The sequence below is a fragment of the Engraulis encrasicolus genome, chromosome 11 (assembly GCF_034702125.1).
Source record: "Engraulis encrasicolus isolate BLACKSEA-1 chromosome 11, IST_EnEncr_1.0, whole genome shotgun sequence".
NCBI lineage: Eukaryota > Metazoa > Chordata > Actinopteri > Clupeiformes > Engraulidae > Engraulis > Engraulis encrasicolus.
The window spans coordinates 55,213,663-55,233,662 of NC_085867.1; the positions used below are offsets into that span (position 1 = coordinate 55,213,663).

Genomic DNA, 20,000 nt, shown 5'->3' on the forward strand with positions numbered 1-20,000 from the left:
GGGGGCAAAGTGGCTGGTGTCCCAAGCACGGGTTAGTGCCCTAAGCACTTACCCTAAGCAGACATACTCTGCTTATGTCTAGTGGCGTCCCTGTGTACACAATAACGTTGCCTTGTTGTGCAATGACAATACATCTCTTGAACTTGACAAACCTGTCAAAGATAGCTCCCACCCCAGCACTATGGGCACTGTTGCGGTGCACGTGGAGGCCTGTGGCCAGCAAGATGCCGTCCTTCACGGCGATGGAGCGGTGTGAAAACGAGGCAATCAGGAGCTCGTTCCAGCCTGCCAGTAAAGCACACACACAAACAAAACACACAACGTATTTAGATAGATAGATAGATAGATAGATAGATAGATAGATAGATAGATAGATAGATAGATAGATAGATAGATAGATAGATAGATAGATAGATTCTCTATGAAAAGCACACACTGTACACATAACTGAAACACAAAAATACACGACAGACACACACACAAACATACGCACATGCACATGCACATGCACATGCACACTTTCTGAGGTTCTAGAGCCAGCGAGCAGAATGGGATTTTCAACTGTGCTTACTATCCATATTAACTCAAAAAGTTATGAACGGATTTTGATTACATTTTGTGGAGTTGTTGACAAAAGGAACAAGTGATTCCATTTTGGTCGCTATCCATGATTTTTTAGGATTCCAAAGCATGTAGATCTTATGGCATCAATGACCCCATGGCCTTGGCGGAGGTTTGAACTCTCTGAGTGCTGCTAGTTGCACCTCTTTCTGTTAGAGAGACCCAGCCAAAAGCATGCTGGGAGTGCTTTCAAGGACGCCTGAGCAAGGGGGCAAATCCAATCCGGCTGTCAGATGCCATGGGCATTGAACCCACTGTCAGTCAGGAGTGAAGTGTGGTGTTGTCTTCCTATAGTGTATTGGAGGTCAGTGTCTTTAGAGACAGAAAACAAACTCACAATATGGTTTAAACATCCATGTTGCTTTTGTCAGTTACTGTAAATAGATGCTGTGTTTGGATTGAAAGCCTATACACATATTATTGTATTGCTTTTATATATATATATATATTTAAGGGCTTATTTGCCTTTATTGTTGATGGGATAATGGAGAAGAGACAGGAAACGAGTGGAAAGAGAGTGACAGGCAAATGACCCCGGCCATAAACAAACAGGCCGCTGGCATAGTAATCCAGTGCTCTAATGTTAGGCCATGGTAGGGCCACATTATTGTATTGTTTAAATGGGTAAGATGTGTTAAGAATTATGTGGTAGATGCTGTTACATCTCCACATAGACCTTTATTTTAGCATATGACTGATTCAGGACAAGCAGTGGATCAGATAGGCACCAAGACACAAGGTTCTTTGCACTGATCTGCCTAGCAACAAGCACAAGCCTTTCCATCCACCACAGACCTTCTACTGTATACCCTCGAGCAAAAAAACACTCATGCACACACGTACAGACAGACACACTTCCTTGAACAAAAGCACACACAAAAAAACAGGTGCACGCGCACACAAACACACATGCACACATGCACACAAAACACACACACACGCACGCACGCACGCACGCACGCACGCTCGCACAAAGACACACGCGCGCGCGCAAAGACACACCCTCTCCCTCCCTACTGCTTGTCAACAGCGCCACACTCCAACCCCCCCTCTCCACCTCCACCCTCGTGCTCCCCAGAGGACTGTTGGGTAGGGGAGGCTGAGGCGCCGCCTTTCATCTGTGAGACAGCACAACTCCACACGTTATTTATAGAAAGCTCCAGCAGCCTTGGACGGGACTTTTTCTCTCTCTCTGTCTCTTTATTTCTCTCACAAATCCTATCTTTCTCCCTCATGTTCCCCAGCCATTTACAACTTGTTTACAAGAAGATCAAATTGACTGAAGAAAAAAAACACAGGAAGTTTCTCTCTCTCTCTCTCTCTCTCTCTCTCTCTCTCTCTCTCTCTCTCTCTCTCTCTCTCTCTCTCTCTCTCTCTCTCTCTCTCTCTCTCTCTCTCTCTCGTCTCTCTCTCCCTCTCTCTCTCTCTCTCTCTTCTCTCTCTCTCTCTCACATCAAATTAAATTGCACTTTAGTGGCAGAAATGAAACAGGTGGTGCCAAGTACGACAAACCTTGAGCAAACACTCTGTTTCATTCACTATTGCAAAGCTCTTCTTAGATGCTTTCCCTTAGCAACTATGATCTACTTTTATGTTTTATGTATTTTAATTTCCTTTGATTCTAATTATTTAATGTTTTATTACTTTATTTCTTGTTTTCTTTATTCCTATACTTTTTTGGTCAAGCACATTGAACTGCATCTGTGTATGAAATGCGCTATACCAAGGGATTTGCCTTGCCTTTGATAGGATTATAGCTGACAAGTAAGATATGCCGTAGAATAGTTTGGTTTACAGTACTATGTACTAGCTATGCATTCAGTAATGTGAATCTTATTTCGTCAACCTCCTAAAAGTTTTCACCTCCCTTGTCAACCGCCATCGTCCTTCCTGGCCCTGACACACACACACACACACACACACACACACACACACACACACACACACACACACACACACACACACACACACACACACACACACACACACACACACACACACAGACTGTCAGAGAGGGAGACAGGCTGTCAGATGGAAGACGATTTGCCCACCTGCTCTGAGGAGGATGACCTGGTCATCGAGGGGCAGCTCTGAGAAGTGCGGGATCCTCTTGGCCCACTCCACCAGGGTGAACAGCTGCTTGTCGGCCGCCTGGCAGATGTTCGTCACGGGGTCGTTGGGCTGGCCGAGGGGAGAAAGAGGACAGACTAAGAGGCGGACATTACATTAGGCAAACCTAGGCAATTGCCTAGGGCCCCAACCAAATCTATCCTCCATATGGGCCCTCAATTTTCACACCAGCCGTGGTAAACACACAAAAAAGTAGGCCTGATCTTAATTTGTTGCTTATGTAAAGTAATCGAAGATATAGTAAATGAGACAAAACACTAAAATACCGGCAAAACAGAATTTTATGTCTAGGCCTATATAAAGACTTTTGAGGCCCCCATGTGTATATTTTGCCTAGGGCCCCAAAATGGCTAAATCCGCCCCTGGACAGGCTGTCATGTGGGGGTTGCGGGCATAGTGTGTCAACTTCAAAGAAGGGTAGGACGTTAGAGCATTGTCATTGTGGTGGGCAAGAGAGCCACCATACTGAATATGTATCTATGACAATATAATGGGGGGGAGGTGCATTTCAGGATAGCTTTCAGCTTTTTTCAACCTGCTTACATAAAGTAGTTTACCACAACACAAACTCTCACGCTCAAATTTAGCACCTTGATTGATTTGATTGATCGAATTGAGTTGACATTTATTTTCCAATTTTCTACAAATTTTCTTATAAATATAGGCCTAACTCTGCGCATGTTTCCACTGCACAGTTACAGAACACAGACACAGACACAGACGCACGCACGCACGCACGCACGCACGCACGCACGCACGCACGCACGCACGCACGCACGCACGCACGCAGTCCTGAAAGACACAGTGGGAAGTGAGGTGGCACGTTGATGTAAGGGAAGAGTATTACAACATTTAAGCAGTTCCTGCTCCATATGTGTGGGTCTGACAGGCAGGCTTTCCAGTGTTTGCCATGCCTGTGTGTGTGTGTGTGTGTGTGTGTGTGTGTGTGTGTGTGTGTGTGTGTGTGTGTGTGTGTGTGTGTGTGTGTGTGTGTGTGTGTGTGTGTGTGTGTGTGTGTGTGTGTGTGTGTGTGTGTGTGTGTGTGTGTGTGTGTGCGTGTGCGCGCGCGGGCGTGTGCAATTTATTAATTAGAGTTACAGGATGTAATTAATCACTCAAAATGTACTTACGTAGAACATGAATTTATTGTTCTACATTAGTGATAATAAGCGATCATAAGTCATTACCTAAAAGATAATAGATTTTTTTTTAAATCGTCTTTTGTGTGCAAGCATGCAGAGTGTAAGCTGTGTGTGTGTGTGTGTGTGTGTGTGTGTGTGTGTGTGTGTGTGTGTGTGTGTGTGTGTGTGTGTGTGTGTGTGTGTGTGTGTGTGTGTGTGTGTGTGTGTTCTGTAAAATATGAACACATTCTTAACATGGAGAGAGAGAGAGACAGAGAGAGAGAGCGAGAGAGACAGAGAGAGAGAATATCACAATACAATTGAATAATTGTCCTCACTCTGCAGGAAACACAGGAGAGAGGGGAGGAGAGTCAAAACAAACAGACCCTCTATCACACGGTGAATCAGGAAGTGCCTACAGTGAGGCAGGAGCGAGCTATGAGCTACAGGAAGCCTACAGCAACATAGGAGCCCTTTGACATCCTACGCTCTTTTAACAAAACACTTTCACTTGAGGATATGAAGTCCTTTTTAATTCATATCCACTGAACTTGTCGCAGCAGTGTCGCAATGGTTGTAGTCTGAGAGTGTCTTGCAGAGCAGGCCAGTAAAATGATTCAATAGCAAAAGATAGATGTTTTTCTTTAACCAACATTGAATTAAAGGTGCACTGTGTAGAATGGTGGCCAGAGTAGGTATTGCAACTGTGCTGCCTATTACCACATTTGATCTTTTCATGAATATTTGCTAAATAAGAAACTTAATATTTACTAATATGACCAAAGTTTGAAGCTAAACATTTCTATTTTTGGAAATTCAAAATGGCGGACATGGAGAAGATCCATCTTTTCATGTATGAAAAGTGCAATTTTCCCAGTCATAACGAAAACGTATGGTAACCTGTGTGATTGTGCAGCATGATTTCTGGAAACAAACTGCTAAAATATTACACAGTGCACCTTTAAGAGCATTTCCAACGTTTCCCGAGCTTCACATCAATGTTTAGTTTCCCGAGCTTCACATCAATGTTTAGTTTCCCGAGCTTCACATCAATGTTTAGTTTCCCGAGCTTCACATCAATGTTTAGTTCAAAAGTAGTTGAATTCTTACAGGCCAGTTAAAATTAACTATTTTTGGTGACTTCAAGATATTCATTGGGCTTTCATGTCAAAAGGACAGTGAAGGGGGAATAGTGTTGAGAGATGGGGAAGAAATTGTTAATGACAGTGGGTTGGACTCGAAGCCACTGAGCCATAGTGCCCCCTACCTTAGTGATTTCTTAATATTCTGAAATTGTTGGTTGTTTGGCAATTGGATGAATGGGTGCGTGGGGGGGGGTTAGAGGGAGGGAAAATAAGCAGGAAGAGAAACAATTGCCAGTGACAGACACAGCAAGATGATGACAGACAGACAAAGGAAGCGTGTGTGTGTGTGTGTGTGTGTGTGTGTGTGTGTGTGTGTGTGTGTGTGTGTGTGGTGTGTGTGTGTGTGTGTGTGTGTGTGTGTGTGTGTGTGTGTGTGTGTGTGTGTGTGTGTGTGTGTGTGTGTGAGAGAGAGAGAGAGAGAGAGAGAGAGAGAGAGAGAGAGAGAGAGAGAGAGAGAGAGAGAGAGACTATTCACGGACCATCACTCTCCCTCTATGTCAAGTTCCAAACATCTCTTCATTTTTGTACGCAAACCATACGAAACCAATCTGTTTGTCTCCACTTTCATGATCCCCTCAAAGGCCCCATTTAAGCCTTCTGGTGGGAGTCCATCTTAGACATTGAGCCAGGGCTGGGAGGAATGCTGGAGTGCGAACAGGGCCGGATTAAAATGGCCCAGGGCCCCTTAGCTACAGGTTGGTGTGGGCCCCCTCGGAAGGCAAAGTTCTTGACCAAATTCCATCTACTGTTTATTTACATAATTACAAGCTAGGAATTAAGGATAACATGTCCACCAACTGTGCAGAGGAGAATTCAACTGTACTCGACACGACAGACAAATGTTTCAATATCTCATCTTGTCATAATTCCGCAATTTTTGAATTTAGCCCAATTGGGGGCCCGCTGGCAGATGGGGGCCCCTAGGCTGCAGCCATATTTAGCTTGTGCGTTAATCCGGCCCTGAGTGCGAAGCCTGTGGTTCAGTCTTTTCCTGCCCCGGCCGCTCATCACTATTCAGGAGCGTCCGGAGATCATCAAAGCGATAGAGAGAGACAGAGAAATACCGACAGACAGAGAAGGGTGGGGGGAGGGGAAAGAGGGACAGAGAGAGGGAAAGGGAGGCAGAGTGAAAAACGAATGGTGATGATGTGCACCGCCGCAATGAGCCACGAACAGGAAAGCAGAGGGGCAAAAAAATTGAAGAGACGAGGAAGATGTTAGGGTTTTTTCCAAGATGAAAGAAAGTCAGTGATCACAGAGAGGCATAGTAGGAGAGAGATGAGAGAGGAGAGAAAGTGAGTTGAGGAGAGACACCCCATGAATAATTGGATGAGAGTGAAAAGAATGTGTGAAGAAGTAAATGGAAGACGTTTCCTCAACTGACCATTCCTCTGACTAGACCAGCATCTATAGGTCACTTTACAGGTAGTGCCCTTCTCTCACCTACAGACATGGAGTGAGGAAGTTATACAAGAGAGAGTATGCTGTGCATGACATGCATGCCTCATGTTTGTGTTATTATTGTGTCCGATACAACAATTTGGACTGTTAACTCTTCATTTAAATGTACTTTATGTCATCAGTATTCCTGTTTGAAAGAATTCCCCATCAAATGTGCCATATCATATGAAAGTGAAAGCCTAACTGGGAAACTCCAACTCCCATTGTCATTGTAACACAGCACTCCACAGCGCACAAGGGCACAATGCACAAAACGGAATTGCATTTATGCCTCACCCGTGCAAGGGGGCAGCCCCCAATGGTGCCTGAAAGGGAGCAATGCGGCGGGACGGTACCATGCTCAGGGTACCTCAATCATGGAGGAGGATGGGGTAGAGCACTAGTTCATTAATTTACTCCCCCCACCAATCTGGCGGATCGAGAGTCGAACCAGCAACCTCTGGGCTACAAGTCTGCCCTAACAGCTTACCCATGACTGCCCTATAGAAGGGTGGAGAGGAAGCATGTAGTTGTGGAAAGGACCTGCCAGAGATCTGGGATCTGTCCTCTGAAAGGAAGGAGAGACAAGGAAGATTGCACTAGGACTAGCTCAGAGAACATGCCAACGAGACAGCAGCCAAGGGATTCATTTTGTCGCGCATGAATGCACCTGCTCCATACTCGAGCATCTGAAGCTCTCCGCCTGTGAGCCAAAACCAAAGTCACACCAACAACATTGAGGATGTTTTTTTTCTTATTCCTTTTCATCAAACTTTACTTTTCCTCCCCACCCGCTCCTTACCCACAATTCTTCATGCACACACACACACGTCAGACACACGGCAGCTGAAAATCCTGGATGATCCAGTTGATATAAAAAGAAAGTCGGCTGGAAGACCCACTCTTCCCCCACGAGACGGGGCGCAAATCTCGCCTCGCTCCTCCCGACTTCACAGGGGCTCCAGCGGCCCATTTGAAAGCCGTCCAGAAAGCAGACACAGGGGAGGGAGGATCAAAACACGTACATGTGCAATACCAAGCAGCTCCACTCACCCAGGTCCACACCCTCCACTTTGCCACATCTGATGGAGTCTGATTGTTATATTCTTACCCCATCTTGTTTTAAATCCTATTCTCTTTCAATCGCAGGGGAGAAGTGGGAATCATGTCTACGCATATACACATTTTATGAATATGTCTAGTCAGGATGGGGATGGTGGTGATGGTGGTGTGTGAATGTTTGTGTGGGTTGACTGTATCCTCCCACAAACAAACAGAAATATGTTAATTCATGGCAAAAATGAGGCATGTGTATCGGAAGCATCCCTTAAGAATAGTCAGATTGTCTTAGAAAATACAATTCCATCATGAATGATTCAGGAGACTGGTTAGCAAGTGTTCTAGCACACTGACCTGATTTTCCCTCTGCTTGGCCACCGCTGCAGAGGACAGCTTCAGAAGCTTAAAGGTGCACATTCTAGGATGGTGGCCAGAGTAGGTACTGCAAATATGCTACAAATTGAAACTGTGCTGCTTATGGCCAAATTCAATCTTTCCATGAATACTAAATAATAAACTAGTAGACCAAAGTACAAAATGACTGACATGGAGAAGATCCACCTTTTCATGTATGAAAAGTGCATTTTTTTGTCAAAATGAATACTTAGAATTTGATGGTGATGTTAAATATTCATGAACAGAACAGAACTTTTGGTTGATATATTACATTTAATCACATTATACTACATTATATAGCATGTATATTACATACATACTCTTAGATGTAACATTCAAAAAGTGATCTACAGTCATGAGCAGCATTCGTTGCAGTGCCTGGAACCAAACCTTCGCCTTGGGAAAGTGCAATAGAACGGGTACTCAGAGTGGGGTTCCAAAACACACACTCGGTGCAGTTCCGTGTGCTCCAAGTTCGTTAAACATTAGTGTTTTCAGACATTTGTATTGTCCCCAACTGTTGCAATAGAACGTATTTATAATGGATGTCAGGAGAACGAACTCGGGTCTACCGACAACCATGTTTCAAAAGAATGAGCCATAATGTGGGGTTCCAAGGGCACTTCAGCCATTGATGAACTCAGAGTGTCATCACAATCACGTGTCTGCTATGTAGAACGTGTGCTAGCTGAAAGTTTTCCCTCATGTTAAAATGGTGGTGCTTGTGACCATGCAATGTCACGTGAAAAGTGTAGATAAAGTAAAACTTTATATTGGAGTGTAAGAACACTTCACCTCACCATATTATACAGAAAGCGACAAGTAGAATGTTACAAATATGTATCAAATTTTTGTATCTTTTCAACGGTGCCTCCTCCGGGTTTTCCCCCACGTCAACACGGTGGAATGTTGACATTCACACGGAAAGTCCCGAATGTCCGACTTAGTGAATGGATGTTAGATGATGCTCTCACTCGTCCTACTAATACAGGACTCCAACCTTCAGATCACAAGACCAACTCTTCAACTATGGCCATGGATGATGTGGAATACACAACGATATGTCTGATTTCCACACTTGGGTGCAATAGCTGCTTTTGATCCACATTGAGCATTGAGTGCTGCCGATCGCCCAGAAATGGGAAAGCAGATATTTTGGCAGATGAGTGGAATGATTGGAAAAAGAGAACAAGAAAGTTCTCACAGACTCACAGAAATACTGTGTGAGAGAACAAAGACAGAGGGGAAGAGGAAGACTTAAGATCCTTTGGGCAAAGAGAAGTTCTGTTTTTGGCAGCAGGGCTTGAGATGATTGTCGTATTACTGTGAGTGTGTGTGTGTGAGTGTTTGTGTGTGTGTGTGTGTGTGTGTGTGTGTGTGTGTGTGTGTGTGTGTGTGTGTGTGTGTGTGTGTGTGTGTGTGTGTGTGTGTGTGTGTGTGTGTGTGTGTGTGTGTGTGTGTGTGTGTGTGTGTGTTTTGAGGGGGGTGGGTGTTGAGGGGTGGTGTTTGGGTGGATATTGTGGGCTACTTTGAATAGAGGTTTTCAGCACTTCGGTGGCACGCAGGCTGTTTTTGTTTTTGTCAACAGGCATGCGTGCGTGCGTGCGTGCTTGCGTGCGTGTGTGCGTGCGTGTGTCCGTGCGTGCGTGCGTGTGTGTGTTGGGGTGGTAGTGTAACATGAAAAATTTAGACATCGCAGGGTGAGATCCTCTGGGTGACTGATCAAAATTTCATGGGACAGCACAAGCAGACACTGTGTGTGTGTGTGTGTGTGTGTGTGTGTGTGTGTGTGTGTGTGTGTGTGTGTGTGTGTGTGTGTGTGCGTGCGTGCGTGCGTGCGTGCGTGCGTGTGTGTGGAACAGTCTGTGCGGGTGTGCTGTTTCAGCAAGAGCCACGGGTGTAGTCTGTGCTGACCATCGGCATCTGACAAAAACAAAAACAGCCTGCGTGCCACCGAAGTGCTGAAAACCTCTATTCAAAGTAGCCCACAATATCCACCCAAACACCACCCCTCAACACCCACCCCCCTCAAAACACACACACACACACACACACACACACACACACACACACACACACACACACACACACACACACACACACACACACACACACACACACACACACACACGCACGCACGCACGCACGCACGCACGCAGCTCATAGCTTTTAATCCTTCAAACATCAGCCTCTAATCAGGATTTGGAGCTTCAATGTCATTAAAGAGCTGAGAGCAAACGATACAGTATAGTCACAGGCAGAGGGACGGAGGTGTACCGTAGATCAGTGGTTCCCAACCTTTTTCTTCAGGGACCCATGTTTTTACTATTGTAAGCTTTGGTGACCCAGCGCCCGCATGAGAGGAAGTCACTTGATACGCTCTGTCTCCTCCGAAAACTCATTTTAGTCATCATTTTATTCCTCAATTCGTCTTTGTTCAAAAACAGAATAAATGTTTAATGCACTTAAATTTTGTTGCTTCTATGCATTTGTCATTTATTCAACATGGGCTACATATGGTATTAAAATGAAACCCCTTAAAACTCAAGAGGGCTTCGCGACCCCCCGTGGATCTTTGGCGACCCATAGGTTGGGTCCCGACCCATAGGTTGGGAATCACTGCTGTAGATGACATGAACACACATTCATTAACCAGTGAAACCCTCTGTAAAACCGGTAAAGCCACTCAACTCAAACTCGAATCAAACCAGTTTCCCACGTCAAAGATAGAGCTTTGTAATCTTGATTATTAACAAGGACTTTCTTAAAGACAGTAATACTGGTGAGAGGACTTTATCCATGAGGAATGGTGAGCACGGAACACATGCACGCAGGCAGGCAGGCAGGCAGGCAGGCAGGCAGGCAGGCAGGCAGGCAGGTAGGCACACACACAGGCACACACACAGGCACACAGCCATGTAGACACGCACGCACGCACGTACACACACGCACACGCACACGCACACGCACACGCACACACACCTGAATTCAAAACACCTGTTGCTGCTAAAAAGCAGTTAGTGCAGGCAGATGCCATTTTGCCACTCGTATGAACTGTAACAGGCGGCAGCAAGTAGAGCTCGGTATGGGACGTTAGTAATCCCCCTTCCTGAGGACACATTGAGATGAGCTACTGACTTAGTCCTTCTTTACATGTATCAATATCATGATGCAGATATTTTTAGATGTGGGTGATGCAGATATTTTTAGATGCAGTCATTTACATATACACAGCATGTGGATAAAAATGTCATTGTGACAAGTGCATTTTAGCTCCCTCAAATGAATACTTTTAAAGCCAGAGTTTTCAGTATAAAAAGAAGACAATCCGCACACTTCAGGTCTATTTTTGTGCAAAGAAGCTTTACTTGACTAAAGTTTTCTAAAACTGCGTTCAAAATGTAAACCAGAGGACAAAACTGATGTAGGCCTATACATGTGTAAACAGCATCTCAGTTAGGAGCTCGGCATTCAGCTCAATTTGCCGTAAGGGTGGCGGTTCTTGCTATGACTTGGATGGGTCTGAGGTTTACTGCATGTGTACACCGAAAAGGAACAGAGTGAGCAGTATTTCCATGAATTTGCCTTATTTGCTATGGATGTGCTATTACATGTAACATGGAGCAACGGTTGGCCCGGAAAGACGAATTTCACCCGGTTCCGTAGGGTATACAAAGGCCTTTAGACTTAATTAATCAGGGTATGGCTGTGGCTCGTCAATCTAGAACATTCGAAGATATGAACAGTCCAGTCGGTTTTCACAGAACTGATCATTATCATAATATTAACTGAATTTTAACTTTTGAAATTCGCTCTAGTCGCTACACCCCCTGAGAATTCAATTTAGTTGCCGTATTTGCGGGCCCCTTCATAGAGAAACAATGACTTCCATCGCTCTGGTTGACTGGGTTGCTTTTGACAAAGTACTACTCACACAGTTAAGCGGAAAATTAAATAGATGCCAGCTAACAGAATTTGGCATGGAACGTTAAGGTGACGATACGGTGGATCTGATATCACCAAGTAATAATGATCCAGGATCAACATCAAAGTTGTTGGCCCAGAATCATTGTTACAAGTTAGGAATTGTTTTGATTTTTCGCATGAAGGTCACAGCATAAACATCCATGTGAAAGTAATAATAATAATAATAATAATAATAATAATAATAATAATAATGATAGTAAAAAAAATGCCTTGTTGTTGTTGGGCGAAGGCTTTGTTGGGTCCTTATTCTAATAATTTGTCCACTGCTAATCCAAGTTCTGACAAAAAGTACTGCAATGAGAGTATCGTTATCCCATAGTGTTGCTCAAAAAGTTGCCTAGTGTATCATCACCTTTAAACATAAATGGAACATCCATATTTTGTTAATATGGTAACATGGTAACTCCTGATGCAGAGACCACAAGCAGTACGGGTAGGGAATAACACCTCAAGCACCCTGACCCTGAGCACGGGGGCTCCGCAAGGTTGTGTTCTCAGCCCCCTGCTGTTCACGCTGCTGACACATGACTGCACAACGACCCACAGCACTAACCATCTAGTGAAGTTTGCGGATGATACAACACTGGTGGGCCTCATCACTAAGGGCGATGAGACCCACTACAGAGAAGAAGTAGACCTGCTGGCCAGATGGTGCAAAGACAACAACCTCCTGCTGAATGTCAACAAGACCAAGGAGATTGTTGTCAACTTTCAGAGGGTCCAAAAACAACTGCCACCACTGACCATCGACGGTGATGCTGTGGAGAGAGTGAGCAGCACCAAGTTCCTTGGAGTGCACATCAGCGACGACCTCTCTTGGACCACCAACACTACATCACTGGCGAAGAAGGCCCATCAGCGTCTCTACTTCTTGCGCAAACTAAAGAAGGCAAGTGCTACACCCTCCATCATGACAACATTCTACAGAGGAACCATAGAGAGCGTCGTGTCCAGCTGCATCACAGTGTGGGGAGGAAGCTGCACGGAGAAAAACAGGAAGACACTCCAGCGTGTTGTGAACACAGCGAAGAAGATCATTGGAGTACCACTCCCCTCCCTGCAGGACATTTACACCGCACGCCTCACCCGAAAAGCACTGATGATCATCAAAGACATAAGCCACCCTGCACACAAACTGTTCAGCCTCCTGCCCTCTGGAAAGAGGTACAGGCGCCTCCGTTCCCGTACCACCAGGCTTACAAGCAGCACGATGCATCAAGCAATCAAGATACTGAACACTCAACCCACTCTCCCTTCACTGTCAGCCTGTAGCCAGCCAGGCCACTGACAACGCTCCCCCCCCTCATCCCCACCACCATATCTGCGACTGAACACTCCATCTGCACTACTACATCTGTGACTGAACTTTCAACCTGCACTAACTCAAAACATACACATGCACACACACACACACACACACACACACACACACACACACACACACACACACACACACACACACACACACACACACACACACACACACACACACACACACACACACACACACACACACACACAAGCACACTGCACTTTCTGCACTAAACCCAAACATACACACACTGACACACAACTCATACTCACACACATACACACACACACACACACACACACACATACACAGGTACACACACACAGACGCACACCGCACTTTCTACCTGCACTAAACACACACACACACACACACACACACACACACACACACACACACACACACACACACACACACACACACACACACACACACACACACACACACGCACACAAAACACATACAAACACACACACACACATACTGCTGCTGGTGTATTTAAATAAAAACCTTTTTTAATTATTTATTTCTTCAAATGCTACTATTACTATGTCAGAACGCTATAAAGGACTTTTAGGAAAAAGAACAACAAAATACCTCCTCTTAATGTATGTTCTCTACAAGTCTTCTGTTGTCCAGTCTTGCACTTTAAATGTCTGTATGAGCAATGTCTACGTCCATACTGTCTATGTCCATGTATGAGTACTGTCTATGTCTATACTGTCTATGTCCTTACCTAGATTAGTCTATGTCTGCATGGGAGAGCAAGAAACGCAATTTCAAATTCTTTGTATGACCAGTGCATGTAAAGAAATTGACAATAGACTTGACTTGACTTGACTAACATGTTCTAATCTGTCTAGATTATGAACATAAGTTATTTAGAACAGAACATTTTGCTTTATTTAGGGCTCTGATAACTAACAATATGTATGATGTGGACGAGTGCCAAAACTAATTCAAGTCAACTTTTGGGCATTTGTTGCATATTTTCGTCTAGTCATGGATTAGTTTTTTTGGTGTGTGGGGGTGCTAGGACTTATCCAAAGGGCTTTTTCATGTCCCCAACAGAGCAAGAGTAAATATCTGAGGCATAAACAGGTGCAAAAGTTTTTGCTTCTACTGATTTTGTGGACATTTAAGTGGCTGGGGTCAAAATGACCCCAAGGATCACCGATGTAACCTAAATCTGAGGATAACAGGAGGGTTAAAAACAAAAAAACAACCTATTACTAGAAATAACTCAACTCCTGCCAGGGACTGCAGATGCGAATTAGTGTAATAACTCTGGTATGTTTTAATTGTACATGGTCCCTAATGAATTGAAATTGGAATTGAATTGAACTGAGGGCTGTGACTACTCACTGAATTGGACGGCATCCCGAGGTTGGTCTCGATGTAGGTCTCGGTCTTGGGCTCCACAGCCACCTCGGCCTCCAGGATCTTCTCCACGGGCATGTCCTCGTTGGCACTGCCGCCGCCGCTCGACTCCACCTCGTTCTCCTTGCCGTCTTTCGGCCGCTGACGCTCCTCCTGGACGGCTGCGTTTAACAAGACTAGTTCCGGTCACTACTGCTGCTCACAGAGGCCTGCCCATTTATTGTTTGTGTGTGTGTGTGTGTGTGAGAGAGTGTGTGTGTGTGTGTCTATTCATTGTTAATGTCTGAATCTATTTGCTTAGTTTTAGTCTGGTCAAACACAATCTTTTGTGCTAACGCCTGTTGCACAGATTTTTGACTTTGACCTTGACATTCACACAGAATGCCACAAGGGGGCGTCTATTGTAAAACAACCAATAAACCAATAAAACTGAAGGGACCACAAAACTGAACTTTCCCGGGTACGGTATACAAGGTTTGTCTGCTCTTGTCAGGGGAAAATCAGTATTGTGTCTGTGAAAGAAGAATATTTTGTCTCTTTTTTGATTCTGTAGGAGTGCTCTGGGGGTAGGCTTAACTGTAAGCAAAGTTGCCACTGAGTATTCTGCAACATTACACTGCATAACACTGCATGGGGAGACCCTTAGAAAAACAGTAATCCTACTTAATCCTTCAAACAGGATGAAATGCGTTTAATGTTTTTGTGGGATGTGCTCTTGGCTTCATGAGCTGTGTATCAGAGATATTTTGCAGATTGACAGTTTAAAGAATCTTTGGAAAGAAAGAGAGAGAGAGCGAGAGAGAGAGAGAGACAGAGAGAGAGAGAGAGAGAGAGAGAGAGAGAGAGAGAGAGAGAGGAAAAGAGAGCGATGGGTTTGTTGTTGGTGTTGTCCAGAAGTAAGTCCTGGTGGAAAATGAGGCCCCGCTGGATGAAAGACAGGAAGTGGTCTATGTGCTGAGTCGACAGCTGACCACAGTCAGACAGACCTAGGCACCACTAACCACACCTAAGGCCCTACAGTGCAGTGTGTGTGTGTGTGTGTGTGTGTGTGTGTGTGTGTGTGTGTGTGTGTGTGTGTGTGTGTGTGTGTGTGTGTGTGTGTGTGTGTGTGTGTGTGTGTGTGTGTGTGTGTGTGTGAAAGAGAGAGAGAGAGAGAGAGAGAGTAGGAGGGAGAGAGAGAGAGAGAGAGAGAGAGAGAGAGAGAGAGAGAGAGAGAGAGAGAGAGAGAGAGAGAGAATACGTGTGTATGTGTTTCTGTTTTTATTTGTTTACACATGGTGCCGGCTGAGTTTATGTAGCGACTTCCAGTGATGTATTTCTGTGCAGGGTGGCACCTGGGGTGTGTGTGAGGGTGGCAGCGGGGGGGAGGGGGCGGAGGGTGACGGCTTAGTAAATATGTCCCCACTATGATAGAAAAACGACCAGAAAAGGGGTAATTTGCTTAACTTCTGTTTTTACAGCATTATGTTGTTGTTAAGCTTGAAACTTAACATACAAAACTGCTTTAATAACACACAATAAAGACATAAATGAGCAGAATTACACAGGATAGAAAAAAGGGAGGAGATTCGTGTGTGTGTGTGTGCGTGCGTGCGTGCGTGCGTGCGTGCGTGCGTGCGTGCGTGCGTGCGTGCGTGTGTGTGTGGGCGTGCATGCTTGTGTGTGTGTGTGTGTGTGTGTGTGTGTGTGTGTGTGTGTGTGTGTGTGTGTGTGTGTGTGTGTGTGTGTGTGTGTGTGTGTGTGTGTGTGTGTCTGTGTGTCTGTGTGTCTGTGTGCATGAGTGTGGGTCTGTGTGTGGGAGCATGTGTGTCTGTGAATGAAAAAGAACGTTTCCTTCAGCCCTCCACCCACATCCCAGGAGCTGTCTGGAGTGGGAGTCAGGGGAGGGGGGTGGGAATGGTGTGTGTGTGTGTGTTTGTGTGTGTGTGTGTGTGTGTGTGTGTGTGTGTGTGTGTGTGTGTGTGTGTGTGTGTGTGTGTGTGTGTGTGTGTGTGTGTGTGTGTGTGTGAGTGTGTGTGTGTGAGAGAGAGAGAGAGAGAGAGAGAGAGAGAGAGAGAGAGAGAGAGAGAGAGAGAGAGGTGCATGCAAGGGTGCATGCGGTGGTGTGAGGAGGGGTGTAGTCTGTAGTGATGTGTGTGTGTGTGTGTGTGTGTGTGTGTGTGTGTGTGTGTGTGTGTGTGTGTGTGTGTGTGTGTGTGTGTGTGTGTGTGTGTGTTTGTGCGTGTGCGTGTGCGTGTGCATGTGTGCGTGTGCGTGTGTGTTTGTGTGTGTGTGTGTGTGTGTGTGTGTGTGTGTGTGTGTGTGTGTGTGTGTGTGTGTGAGAGAGAGAGAGAGAGGGGGGGGGGGGACAGAGACAGAGAGAGTGGGAGAGCAGTTGCAGCCAGTGGTTGCGGCAGTGCTGCTGGGTGATTGGGGGTCATCTTGAGGGTAGCATACTTTAGGCCCCGAGTCAGGCAGAGGTGAGGGGCTCGGAAATCACGTTACGGCAGCCTGTCCCCGCCGCGGGCCGCGGAGCATGAATTCATTTAATCCCATTTTTTCTTCTTCTACCTCTCTCTATCTCTCTCTCTCCCCCCTGCTCTCCCATTTTCTTTTCTTTTTCTATGCTATATTTTTCTCCCTTTTCCTGTAGAATCACTCAGCACCCCAGGCTTAAAACAGCACCGACTGACTATATCCCCCTCAGTTTAAGCCAACCCCTCCCCCCAGTCCCAAACCGTTCCCCGTGTTCAGGCCCTCCATCTGAGGCCAGCCTGGCCTAGCACTACCCCTAGACTAGCCTTCTCCCTCTCAGCCGCAGGCTACTGGGTGGGGGCTTATGAGCTGCTGGATGAGGTGAAAGCCAGTAAATGATAATATCCTCTAATGCTGCCTCAGTCCCGCTGGTGAAAAAAACGCGTAAGGTGGGGGTTGGAGGGGTATAGCTGGCCGAGGCCACTCACAGGTCACATAGAGAGAGAGAGAGAGAGAGAGAGAGAGAGAGAGAGAGAGAGAGAGAGAGAGAGAGAGAGAGAGACAGACAGACAGACAGACAGACAGACAGACAGACAGACAGACAGAGAGACAGACAGAGAGACAGACAGACAGAGGGGTAGGGAGGAGGGGGTGTTGAGAGAGACCCCGTCAGGACATTGTGGGCTTTATTTTGCTTCTCAGCTTCTTGCTTTTTTTCTCTTCAGCTCCCTCTGGTGCCTGGCAGCTTTGCCTTCACCACGGCATCTGTCTTTGTCTGTGAATATTCTCATTCCTCCCGGTCATCTTAGTCAAAAAGATGCAACTTTTAACTGCCTCTGTCTGTCTTTGTCTGTCTTTGTCTGTACATCATAGTGTATTGGATCAGGTGGATTCATAACTGTTTCATTACTGACTTGCCATCCACTCCTTTGAGACAAAAAAATCAAGGCCAGATCCTCATGAAAATATGACAGTTTGCTACAGTCTCACCACTGCTAACAGGAATCCTGTCTTTAATCCAGAGTTATTCAAGAAATCTGATAGATTAGAGCTGACCTGCAAAGTAAAACAAAACAAAACAGGGGTTTAGGCTACCTGAAACCCGCCAGACAGCATGGCACACAACCTTCGCTACGGGTGGACCAAACTGGCCTCAAAATAATCCATCTAATCAATACTTGGGAAGCTTCACCGTCCACAACCACTTGCTGCCGCTTGACTGACGACAAGAGTCATGAAAGTGGGCTCACAGGGCACTCACACTTTCCAGGAACTGACAGAGAGGTGCTAAAAGTGATAATGGTCACGTAGCCTACCGCAGAACAGAGTGGCGTCCTATCTTCCACAGCAAGTCAATTGAAAATGTCAGAAGACTTTCTGAACTATACCTCCTTCACATAAAGCCAAACAGCTCCAAGGATGTCCACACAAAGCTATGTAAGTAAGTGGCCTTGGCTTTTATTCATTTGTGTGGGCTTTTTGTGTCATCCCTGACTGTTTCTTTCTTTTAATGTGCGGTTCAGTTTACTGTTTCATGTTTTATATCAAGAATATTCAAATAAATTCATTCATTCATTTTCTGGGAAGCATCTGGCCATGAAAAGATTTTCTATTTTTTTCCTGACAGAATTTTGAATGACTCTATGTCAACAACGTTGAATGTACATACATGATTGTAAACTGTAAAATTCTGATTCCAATTGAGATTCAATTGATCTATTTCTTCTGTTCATAACACACGGCTGTTTGCTGCTTGCCCTAATGTTTCATGACTCAACTTTTCTCTCACTCTTTATCATCTTCCTGCGTTGCGTATACAGTATGCTACAGCACTGGTTTGCAAAGTGCGGGTCGCAACAGAGGTGGTCAATGGCGTCAGAGAGAAAAGGAACTTTTGGCATAAAACCACAAATACATGCTGTCATATGCTATGACCATTCCATACGCTGCTTAGTAGCAATTCATGATTAATACATGTATTCACTTTGAAGATTTACTTTGAATGAATTTCAAATTAAAATTTAGCAATACTAAAGGACAAAACCATAATTGGCACTTGGAATATGGGGCAAGAAGGACTTGAAAAATATTCTTTGGTACGAAAGGGGGTCCCATCAGAACGAGTTAGGGAACGACTGTAATGCAGTCCCACCAACTTCTCTCTGCACTCCACCTCTTAGTATTGGGCTGCCTCTGTGTCACTGCATGGTCTTAGCTTAGTTCCTACTGCCACAATCTGCTCCTGGTTAAGAGTCGCCCATTAAGCTCTCCTTCAGCTGCAGCCTGCCTACAATGTTTATACAGAAGTGCCTCTTTATTAGGATACATTAAGAGCCTGTAAGGCATGGCCCTTCTCTCCCCATCTCTCTGTCTTTCTTTCCTCAACCCCCCCCCCCCTCTCTCTCTCTCTCTCTCTCTCTCTCTCTCTCTCTCTCTCTCTCTCTCTCTCTCTCTCTCCCTCTCCCTCCCTCCCTCCCTCCCTCCCTCCTTGCACTTTCTGTAGTGCCTTTCCATCTCTGCATCTCTCCCTCTCTTCAAGTGTGTCTTTGTTTGGCCACTACAGAAAATTGGGGTGAGGGGGGCATGCTGTGCTGTGCTAAAGTAGGGGGGCATTGATGAGTAAACACTTGAGGTAGAGTGCTGAAATATGTTGCCTGTATATTTGAGGGTTTATTTTTATGCTAGCTTTTGTGTTCTGTACTTCCTGTTCTGGAAGATTACTTTGCGAGAAAAATAATGGTCTGTTCCATTCTCCGCACTGCACTGTGTACTGAGATACAGTGCATTTTCCGCCCTCACGTAAGGGCAAAATTTGAGTGTGAAGTGCCGGTCCAAATCACGCTCTGTCCATACACTTAATAGAAAGGACGGTTGTCATGTGTCGTCAGAGTTTACCAACTGCCAAAATATACAATTCATCACGGAACGCACTGTACGTTATATTGACATTCAGTT

At 45.4% G+C, this 20,000-nt stretch overlaps 1 protein-coding gene across 2 annotated transcripts in view; it reads right to left on the reverse strand.

The window, feature by feature from the left end:
* The window catches only part of rxraa (retinoid X receptor, alpha a), a 147,066-nt gene that overhangs the window by 8,519 nt on the left and 118,547 nt on the right, over window positions 1-20,000 (reverse strand). Inside the window, exons 6-8 of one of the 2 annotated variants that reach the window (XM_063211033.1) lie at window positions 14,577-14,752; window positions 2,673-2,802; window positions 153-285 (exon numbers count right to left, since the gene is read on the reverse strand). In XM_063211033.1, the coding sequence (XP_063067103.1) occupies window positions 153-285; window positions 2,673-2,802; window positions 14,577-14,752 (439 nt within the window). Of the gene's footprint in view, window positions 1-152; window positions 286-2,672; window positions 2,803-14,576; window positions 14,768-20,000 lie in introns of both variants that reach the window. The other variant, XM_063211032.1, reaches the window with a different exon arrangement.